General features: G+C 42.4%; 1 protein-coding gene across 1 annotated transcript in view; it reads right to left on the reverse strand.

Moving 5' to 3' along the window:
- Positions 1 to 319: 319 nt before the first annotated feature.
- Positions 320 to 11,600, reverse strand: part of ccdc3a (coiled-coil domain containing 3a) — a 74,462-nt gene continuing 63,181 nt past the window's right edge. The window contains exon 3 of the mRNA XM_043714162.1: positions 320 to 1,255. Coding sequence (XP_043570097.1) covers positions 986 to 1,255 — 270 coding nt within the window. The 3' untranslated portion in view covers positions 320 to 985. The remainder of the gene's footprint in view (positions 1,256 to 11,600) is intronic.

Consider the following 11,600-nt stretch of genomic DNA (forward strand, 5'->3'; position numbering starts at 1 on the left):
TACTGCAACCCTTTCACTGTTAAAGGAGAGTTGAAATAATCTGCAATCTTTGAAAGATGTTGTCATTAATCAAGGAGATTGATGTGCATGATTACAAATCGAATAACAATATCTCATGGATATGTTAGAACTTAGAGCAGTCAATAATTCTAAATGGAGGAAACTATTTTGTATTCAAGAAAAATTGTGCTTTGTATTACATTAGGTCTTATCTGTAAACTGAGAGATTTTCTGTGTTTGCTCTTTAGAGAATTTCCAAACCTGGTATTGTTGGCTCAGAATAAGAAATCAAAGTTATTATCCACCAGCAGAAGGAAAATAATTAGCAAAGTATATAGTTTTATTGAAATATGTCGAAAACATCCCACAAATAGATTAGAAAACAGATACAGGCCATAGTTGTGAAACTGTCTAGGCTTGGTAACACTTGTTAATGTACAAGATAATTTTACAATTGTAGGTTTGTTTTCAAAATTCATATTAGGTGTAAATGTGTCAAGAGGTTTACAGAGGACTAAAGAATTGCCATGCATTCTGCAGCATCTCCATCACACTTGTGTCCACACAAAAGAATCTTGTGTTTCTATTTCAAAAAAGCATTAAACAAATGGATACTGTCTGCACTGTACATACCAACAATTGTGCTGCTAAGTATGGGGTCACTTATTTCTCAATTACAAGAATAAACTCAAATAATTCTCAAAAGGCATCAGTGCAGCTAAAGCAGGAAATACTCAGCACATATTGACCTAAGTAAAATAGTGATTAATACTGTGCACAATAACATGTCTCGGTTTTCCACAGTTCTCCTTAAAGAGTGTGATGAGGATATAAGCTATTCCTAACTGGCTGAGGGGCTCTGCTAGCAGCCTTTGGTGACCGTCACTGACATGTTTACAGTGATTGAGCTGTCTGAGGTGCCCGGCACCTCCTGTGTTAGCTCGCTGAGTAATTGACAAGGCAAGCAAAAGTAAGTGTAACAAATTCAATACCCTGTGCTCTGTCTGAAGGTAATACTTTCGGAATTAGAGTCGGGTTTGACATAATGCGGGGCTGCCGTTTTCTCCAGGAGTTTTTTGTTCAGTTGCTCCATGCGACGGCTGTTCTTCTTCACCTGCCGCAGGGTCCGTTTCACTCGCTTCACTTTGTCCTTCAGTTGCCTGTTGCGGCTCTCCAGCATAGCAACCCGGCTGATCAATTTCTTCACTCGGTCTTCCTCTTCGAAAAGTGCCTTCTGCACTGTGGAACACATGAGCTGCAAAAGGAGCACATGTTTAATGTTTTGTTTTTCTTTTCTGCAATGTCTTTCTTGGCGCTTAGAAAACCAAATAACCTTGGTGGAACCCAGCCTCAACAAACAATCAGAGCACTGGGGTTTACAAGAATGAGAGATCTCCTTATTGAAACATATACAATTCTTAGGCATGATGTGGAGGTGCCGGGGGTGGACAAAGTTGAAAATCACACATCAGTCCAACAGGTTTAATTGGAAGCACTCTAGCTTTCGGAGTTGTCAACTACCTGAAGAAGGAGCGATGCTCCAAAAGCTAGTGCTTCCAAATAAACCTATTGGACTATAACCTGGTGCTGTGTGATTTTTAACTATGTTTCTTAGCGGGCTTGGCAGGGTGGATGTAGGGGCCTCGATTCTCCTGTGGGAGAGAATTGGATGAGACAGCTTAACTTCAGACAAGGGGTCGCATATTTAAGACAGAAATGAGGAGGAATTTCTCCTCTCAGGAAATAGCAAATCTGTGGAATTCCTTACCATAGAAGCTGTTGAGGCGGGGGGGGGGGGGCAAGCGGGGGCAGTTTCAGAGTATGCAAGGTACATTTAAGGGAATCAAGGGTCATGAAGAAAATGAAAGAAAGTGGAGTTGAGCACTGTCAAATCAGACATAATCTCATTGAAGGGCAGAGCAGATTCACTCGGCTGAATGGCCAATGTCATGAATGAGGACTGGAGGAGGCCATTTGGCCCATCGAGCTTGTACCTGCCATTCAGTAAGTTCATGGCTTATCTGATTTTAAGGAGGAGAAAGTAAGGACTGCAAACGCTGGAGATCAGAGTCGAGAGTGTGGTGCTGGAAAAATACAGCAGGTCAGGCAGCATCCGAGGAGCAGGAGAGTCGACAATTCGAGCATGAGCCCTTCGTCAAGAATGAGGGGGCAGCCCAAGGGGCCTGACATATAAATGGGAGGGGGGTGGGAAACTGGTGAAATCCACATTGATGCTGTGGGGTTGGAGGGTCCCGAGGCAGAAGATGAGGCGTTCATCCTCCAGGAGTCGGGTGGCTAGAGTATGGCCATGATGGAGGCCCAGGATCTTCAAGTCCTTGGCAATGTGGGAGAGGGAGTTGAAGTGGTTGGCCATAGGGCGGTGGGGTTGGTTGATGTGTGTGTCCCAGAGATGTTCCCTGAAACGTTTCTTAAGTTGGCGCCCTGTCTCCCCAAGGTAGAGGAGACCACATTGGGTGCAATGGACACAGTAGATGACGTGTGTGGAAGTACAGATAAATCCCTGTCAGATGTGAAAGGATCCTTTGGGGCCTTTGATGAAGAAGGTGAGGGGGGAGGTTTTGTACTTTGTGTGGTGGCAGGGGAAGGTGCTGAGATTGGATGGTGGATTATGGGGGGGCCATTCCCTCTGCGACTCCCTGTTAGGTTCATGCACCCCCCCCCCCCACCCACCAACCCACCCTGTCCATCTTCCTTCCCAGCTAACTGCTCCATCCTCCTCTCTGACCTAACACCATCAACCCCCACCTTCATCCATCTATTGCATTCCCAGCTACCTTCCCCACAGCCCCACCCCCCTCCCATGTATATCCCAGCCCACTTGGCCCACAAGCCTCATTCCTGATAAAGAGCTTATGCTCGAAACATCGCCTCTCCTGATCTGATTTCAGCCTTAACTCTACATTCCTTCATATCCCCAATAATCTCCCATCTCCTTGGAAATCAAGAATCTCTCTCCCTCTGTCTTCAAACTATTTAAAGATTCTACGTCCATTGCCTCTTGAGGAAGGAAATGCTTCCTCCACTGTTTTAAGTGGAAATCCTCCTGTTTTTAAACAGTGACCCCAATTCTAGCTTCTCCCACAAAGAGGAAACATCCTGCCCACATCCACCTGGTCAAATCTCCTCAGGGCCATTCTAAACTGCAGAGGATACAGGCCCAGCCTGTCTAGCCTTTTGTCGTAAAGCAATCTGCTCATTCCAGATATTAGTCCAGTAAACCTTCTCTGAACTGCTTCCAATTCTATGAGCTTTCCTGACTACTTGCTGTACCTGCAGATTAACCTCCAGTGAGTCATGCACAAGGGCACCCAGATCTCTCTGCATCCCAGAGCTCTGCAACCTCTACAATAGAATGATGTGATTGTTAAAATGATTATTATTTGCTTTTGGTCTAAAGTATCATTCTCTCTCTCTCTCTCTCTCACACACACACACACAGTTTCATTTCATTTTGACACAAATGCCTAATATCTCTGAGCATTCTGGGTAATTGAAAGCGAAATAACCAAACATTGGATCAGGGTGAATGGCAATTGTAGTAGAGGCTAAACTAGGGAATAGAGTGCCCCAGTCAATCCCAGAGTGTGAAATGGTGCCATGCCAACCAGCTGGGAAAACAAAACACATGCAGCAGATGTGGACAAACATTCACAAAGAGAGCGAAGCCAAGTGTGAGCCAGGATCATGTGGAGGAGTTGAAAAGAGATCTTGCATAAGAAGTTTAAACAGAACAATCAAAAGTAGTGGTCTCTGATACACTTTACATAGTTTGCAGGCTTAATAAGTGACCAGGAAACAATTCCAGTTTGATTTTAAGTTAATTTATTAATCTTTATACTAAATATTGTACTGTTCAACTTTCAATTCAAGCATTAAAGTATAGACTAATTTATGTTATAATTAGTCTATACTTTACCATTTGAATTGAAAGTGTAAATCATTTGGAATACTGTAGCTCAGTATTTTGTCATGTAATTTTTAACAGCTTAGTCATAAATATTCATTGGTTTAGAAGAAAACATGGAACAGAGAAGGACTTTGACTTCTTAAACTCAGCATTTCCACACACAAGGATCATTACCTCAACCTTTATTCTTTAAGCTCTCCAAGACAAAGGTCAGCAATGGAATTGATCAGTAAAGGTTGGAGTAAAAAAAAACTGAATGTCAAATCATGTGTCCACTCTGTACTGCCTTTATCATCTGACTAACATTCCTGCCTGCACTCTTCCATCCCATTAAGAATTTACTATTTTCTGTTTGCACCCTCATAGCTCCCAACTAACTCTTCATTGGAGAGGTCTTTGAAGAAATTAATTGAGACAGTGCCAACTGTGCTCAGACACTGTTCCACCTCTTCTTGTAAACTTTAGTTTCATTTGATTCTTATAGATCTACAGAATGTATTTCTCAGCATTTTAAAGCCTTGAATTATGTTCTTTTCTAATTGCCTTTTCTGTAATAGATTTGAGCATAAGATCAAGGCTAATTCTTCAGTGCAGTACTGAGGGAGTGCTACATTGTCAGAGGTAATGTCTTCTGCAACAGAGACACGATCCACCTGGTGGATGTAGGAGATCTCTTGGCACTAGTTAAAGAAGGTCAGAGTTGTTTTCCGTGGTGTCCTAGCTAACAATTAACCCTTAATGAACATCACAAAAAACGTTATCTGGTCAGGATCATGTTGCAGGTTTGAGGAACCTTGCTGTATGCAAATTGCATTTCTTACACTAGAACAGGCAAAAGTAGTTCATTAGCCGTAGGCACTTTAAATTCCAATGGTTGCAACAAGTTCTATATAAATGCAATTCTTTCTTTCATTTATTTCACTAAAATAATTTATTATTTATCCTCACAAGTTAGCGCCTAGACTCCTGGCAGTATTAGCTTCTGGAACTAGGGACAACTTAAAATAAATTGGCAGAGCCCCAGAAAATTAGCAAATCAGAAATAACTCTGAACAAATACCTATAACATATGAAGATTAATGTCACTGAAAGTGGAGTGAGACACCAGTGTGTAAACCAAGTTGCAACCGCACATTCTTTCAGCTTTAAATGTTTGAAATCCAAAACAGAATATGAATACTGAAAGCTTTACTTTAATCTGTGTTGCAAAAGATATTACCTCTGAGAGTGTAGCACTCCCTTGGTACTACACTGAAGAATTAGCCTTGATCTTGTGCTCAAAGCTATTGGAGAAAAAGGCGACTGAGAAAGAACACAGTTCATATTTTTAAAATGCCGATAAATACATACTGTAGATAAAAGACTTATGTTCTATGCAATCAGTGGCCAGCATCTCCTGTACAATAATGCCCACCCTGCCATTTCATACATCAGGAGTTAACAGTTGAGAGATTTGGTCTAAAATTCAATCAGTTGTGAATGCTCCATTGTTGAACAGATTTGAATAGACAGCTTTTGCTCTCACAGGGAATTCGAGGGAGATGGGTAATGGACTGGGAGGTGTTGTTGAAGCAGCAGGTCAGCCAAAGGTGACCATACTCTCTCCCATCCTCTTCCATTGGGCTGAAGATACAAAAGTTTGAATACAAGTACTAACGGATTTGAGAACAGCTTCTTCCCCGCTGTTATCAGACGTTTGAATGGACCTCTCAAATGCTAATCCTGATCTCCCTCTCTTTGCACCTTCTCTGTAGCTGTAACACTGTATTGTTCACTCTGTTCTGTTACCCTGCTGCACTCTGTATGGCCCAGTCTGTTTGTATAGCACACAAAACAACACTTTTCACTGTATCTCGGTGACAACAATAAATCCAATACTTGTCTTCTCATGTTCTGGATTAATTCTGTTGTAATAGCTTGAAATAAAATAAGTGGGCATGTTGAATAATAGACACCTCAATTAGCTGTACAATTACACCATCCTTCATATGCTGTAGGTTGAGGGATACTGCATTTTACAGTGATTCTTATGTAAAGACACACCTCAAAGTGCTTCACATTGATGGGTTGGATTTTACCCCCAACCCCGCCTCCCTTACAGAGGGATTGTTAAATTCAATGTGAGAGCTGTGCCCCTCACCTTGCCCTCCCGCTGTTCTCTCCCCAATACAATGGTACCAGCAGCAGGAGTAGTATCAGACAGCTTGCCCATCAGAGAGATAACAGCCCCTGAAGTGGGCAGTTAACTGGTAGCAGGAGGACCCCATACCAAGTACTTGCTCAACAGGATTCCCAGCACAGTAGGGACATGGGTGTGGCCCTCCATAACTGCCCCTCCAATCACATCAGAGTATCCCTTCTCAAGCTGTTCACTCCCCACACCCCCATGGCCCCCCAAATCCAAAATCTTCACTTTATTCTGGCTATTGAGGGAGTGCAGCGTAGGTTCACGAGGTCAATTCCTGGAATGGCGGGATTACCTTACGCTGAAAGACTGGAGCGAATGGGCTTGTATACCCTTGAGTTTAAAAGACTGAGAGGGGATCTGATTGAGACATATAAGATTATTCTTGTTCACCCAGAGAGTGGTGGCTGTGTGGAATGCTCTGCCCCAGAGGGCAGTGGAGGCCCAGTCTCTGGATTCATTTAAGAAAGAGTTAGATAGAGCTCTCAAGGATTGTGGAATCAAGGGTTATGGAGATAAGGCAGGAACAGGATATTTATTAAGGATGATCAGCCATGATCATATTGAATGGTGGTGCAGGCTCGAAGGGCAGAATGGCCTACTCCTGCACCTATTGTCTATTGTCTATTGCCTACCAGCTTTGAGTCTATTAACAGATGATTGAGCAGGAAGTGGCTTTGGGATAGCCAGTGCTACACATTGTAAGCGTTTCCTTGATGTTTAGCAAGGGGAAGGACTAGAATCTAGCAACTCATCATTCCAACCCCTCCACTCCTCCAAGAGCAAAACAACAGACACAAAGCAGGAGATGAAGGTTGAAGCCGAAAAAGAGATCACAAAATGAAAGGTTCAATGAAATCACTTGAAGAGAGGCATGGCTTAGTGGTTTTTCAATAGATTATTAATCCAGAGACGTTCTAGGGACCTAGGTTCAAATCCCACCTTGGACAGATGGTGGAACTTGAATTCATTGTCAATTGTCAGGAAAAATCCATCTGGGTCACTAACGTACCTTAATGGAAGGAAATCTGCCATCCTCACCTGGTCCAGCCTACATGTGACTCCAGACCCACAGCAATGTGGTTGATTCCTACCTGCCCTCTGGGCAATAAATACTGGCTGAGCTAGAGCTACCCACATCCCATGAATGAATTTTTAAAAATTCACACACTCACACATATACTCTCCGACACACAGACACACACTCACACACATATACTCTCCGACACACACACACACACACAAACACATAAATCTATGGGGTGAATCATTTCATCCAAGACTTTGTTTATTTGCAGATACATTCAATTTTGTTCAAAAAATACAGAAATTGTAGTCACAGCCAATCAATGTGGCATTTCATAAATTCCTGCCTTCAGAACAAGACCAGTCTGATCTAAATCTTGGAGACAGATTCTGAACCAGGCTTCACATCTACTATTCAGCATCTGGCCTGAGATGTCACCTTTTGTATCTCTGCCTGACTGAAGTTTGGAAAGTTAGGCAGACACTAATAAAACCTTTAATTATCTTGGGACAGTGACTTCAAACAGATTCTGAATTTGCATCTTAATCAATTGAAGCAGCATCTCCTTTTTAAGAGTCCTCCAAGAGCTATTTTAGGTTTGATCATTCTGCTCCCACCAAGTGTATGATGCTTTGATCTCTCTGCCCATAAACTTGGAGTGTGTGCTCTCTCACTGCACCTGACAAAGTAACATTGCTCCAAAAGCTAGTGATTTCAAATAAACTTACTGGACTATAACCTGGCGTCGTGTGATTTAAAAAAATTAAAGCAGACAAGAAGGACAATTGAACAGAGAGCACTGCAGTTTGTTCAGTGGTTATGAAAGGTGCTACATAAATGCAAGTCTTTTCTCTCACTTCTCTCTTTACAAAGAAAAGCCAGTGCAAAGGCAGGTACTTGCAGAGCAGCTCTCTGTATTCAAGCTGTGGATCAGAAATCACCGACTGGATCCCAAAAGCAGCAGGAAAAGTGGCGAGATTTCATAGCTGTCTTACAGAGTCACCAGGGAAGCTAAATTTGATCAAGAATCTGGGGTGTTTATAACCAAGGTGTAATCCAACAAACAATTCAGGAAGGAAGTGAGGCAACATTTTGAGAGACAAAAAGTGATGAAAGTTGAGAATTCTCCTCAAATGACAGTGCATAATTGTTGGTTTGAAATCTAAATTTTGGGGATTTTGGTAAGAAAATTATTAAAGGATAATTTTAATAGTTCGGTGCTGCTCCGAAAGCTTGTGATTTCAAATAACGTTGGGATAGAAGGAAATTTGGCCAGTTGGATAGAAAACTGGCTAACCGGTCGAAGTCAGAGAGTGGTGGTAGATGGTAAATATTCAGCCTGGAGCCCAGTTACAAGTGGAGTTCCGCAGGGATCAGTTCTGGGTCCTCTGCTGTTTGTAATTTTTATTAATGACTTGGAAGAGGGAGTCGAAGGGTGGGTCAGTAAATTTGCAGATGATACGAAGATAGGTGGAGTTGTGGACAGTGAGGAGGGCTGTTGTCGGCTGCAGAGGGACTTAGATATGATGCAGAGCTGGGCTGAGGAGTGGCAGATGGAGTTCAACCCTGCCAAGTGTGAGGTTGTCCATTTTGGAAGAACAAATAAGAATGCGGAATACAGGGTTAATGGTAGGGTTCTTAGTCAGGTGGAGGAACAGAGGGATCTTGGGGTCTATGTACATAGATCTTTGAAGGTTGCCACTCAGGTGGATAGAGTTTGTAAGAAGGCCTATGAAGTATTATCGTTCATTAGCAGAGGGATTGAATCCAAGAGTCGTGAAGTGATGTGGCAGCTGTACAGGACTTTGGTTAGGCCACAGTTGGAGTACTATGTGCAGTTCTGGTCGCCTCACTTTAGGAAAGATGTGGAAGCTTTAGAGAGGGTGCAGAGAAGATTTACCAGGATGTTGCCTGGAATGGAGAATAGGTCATACGAGGATAGGTTGAGAGTGCTAGGCCTTTTCACGTTGGAACGGCGAAGGATGAGGGGTGACTTGATAGAGGCTTATAAGATGATCAGAGGAATAGATAGAGTAGACAGTCAGAAACTTTTCCCCCGGGTACAACAGAGTGTTACAAGGGGACATAAATTTAAGGTGAAGGGTGGAAGGTATAGAGGAGATGTCAGGGGTGGGTTCTTTACCAAGAGAGTGGTGGGGGCATGGAATGCACTGCCCGTGGGAGTGGTAGAGTCGGAATCATTGGCGACCTTTAAGCGGCATTTGGACAGGTACATGGATGGGTACTTAATCTAGGTTACAAGTTCGGCACAACATCGTGGGCCGAAAGGCCTGTTCTGTGCTGTATTGTTCTATGACTCATTTCCCTGGCTGGTTAATACTGTATACTATCCCTCACCCATTTGCTCAAACTAAATCCTCCTGAATTGGACCTGGTGCTATCCTTAGCTGTATGTGCGGATACTGTAGGCAATCATCACGATGGCTCAGTAGTTAGCACTGCTGCCTCACAGCACCAGGGTCCCAGTTTCAATCCCAGGCTTGGGTGACTGTCTGCGCGGGTTTGCTCTGGTTTCCTCCCACAGCCCAAAGATGTGCCGGTCAGGTGAATTGGCTATGCCAAAATTGCCCATAGTGTTAGGTGCATTAGTCAGAGGGAAATGGGTCTGGGTGGGTTACTCTTCAGAGAGTCGGCATGGACTTGTTGGGCCAAAGGGCCTGTTTCCACACTGTAGGGAATCTAAGTTAATCAACCTAGAATTGTCGTCTGGTGACACCATGAAATATGCAGAGCCAAAACCCAACTGATACTCACTAAATGATAAAGGATTACTGAACACAAACTAATTTTAGCTCAAAAAGAAAAGCCTTTTCAATGGTATTGGAATAAAATGTTATTGCCAAAATGTTTCTTTTCCTTTAATGAATAAGGTATGCATTTGCACAGGATTGTTTAGCATACAGTATTTCAAGTCATATAGCAATTTTCTGGCTAACTTGTATTGCTTTGTAATTTAAAGCTAAAAATAAAGTCTAAATACTGCCATCTGCTGTGCTGAAAGGTATTACCAAGTACAAAAGGATTGGAAACCTAACAACTAGGTGGTTTTATGCTGAATATTTAATTGCCTTTTCCTTGTAGATTGCATTGATTAGACAACTCTCTTACTATTGCAAGGCTTGCCAGAAATGAAAAGCTCTCCAAAAATGTAAATGAACATCCAAATTATCAAAGAGCTATGCAACACTAATTAGATTAGATTAGATTCCCTTCAGTGTGGAAACAGGCCCTTTGGCTCAACCAGTCCACACCGACCTTCCGAAGAGTAACTCACCTCGACCCATTTTCCCTCTGACTAATTGACCTAACACTATGGGGCAATTTAGCATGGTCAATTCACCTGATCTGCACATTTTTGGACTGTGGAGGGAAACTGGAGCACCCGGAGGAATCCCACGCAGACACGGGGAGAATGTGCAAACTCCACACAGACAGGCACCCGAGGCTGGAATTGAACCTGGTACTCTGGCGCTGTGAGGCAGCAGTGCTAACCACTGAGCCACTGTGCGGTACATTGTGAGGAATTCTCCTATACTATAGACTATTCTTCGAATAATCAAGTACAGGGAGACAATCCTTTATCTGAAATCCCAAAATCCGAAAAGCTCCAAAGTCTGAAGGTTTTTTTGTGAATTTTTTTTCTCATTAATAAGGTTATTTGGTGTATAAAACAGTTAACCCAAGTCGACATCCACTCGATGCATGTCACTCAGATCCGACGTTGAGGGAGTGGCCCAGCACCGACAGGCCTTGATTCTGTTTCAAGGCATGTTTTACTCAGCGAGTATGCTCCTCCGGTAAGATTTTTAAAAATTTCACCAAACTGTCACTTATTCTGAAATTCGAAAAATTCTGAATTCCGAAAACCAGCTGGTCCCGAGCATTTCGGATAAAGGATTGTGCACCTGTATTTTAATTTGATAGAAAGAAATTGTATTTATTTAGGACTTTGCATGTTCTTGAGGTTTACCAAAATGCTTCATAGCTATGGCAGTGCTTTTGAAGCTTAATATCTTTGTACGGAGAAATGACAGTTTTATTCTGCTCAATGCAAGGTCTCACAAATGCCATTCTGACTAATGACTATATAATTTATTTTAATGCTGCTAGTTGATAGAAACACAGCATTTACAGAATGCTTTTTGTACCTACTCCCAGATATTTCAAAGTACAATAAATAATTTGAGCGCGATCACTATTGTAATGCAAGAAACACAGCAGCCAATTTGCAGACAGCAAGCTCCAACAAAAAAAAGTGATAACTAGACAAATTTGTTTTGCTGAAGTTGACTGAGGGAAATATCTTGACCAAGCCCTAGTGGATAACTCTTATATTTTTCTATGACAGAATGTCAAAAAGGATCTTTTTACATTCTGCCTCAGTTTAACATCTCCCAAAAAACCCAAACTTTGAACAATGTAACTCTTCCTCATTCCTC

The sequence above is a fragment of the Chiloscyllium plagiosum genome, chromosome 23, assembly GCF_004010195.1.
Source record: "Chiloscyllium plagiosum isolate BGI_BamShark_2017 chromosome 23, ASM401019v2, whole genome shotgun sequence".
Classification (NCBI taxonomy): Eukaryota; Metazoa; Chordata; class Chondrichthyes; order Orectolobiformes; family Hemiscylliidae; genus Chiloscyllium; species Chiloscyllium plagiosum.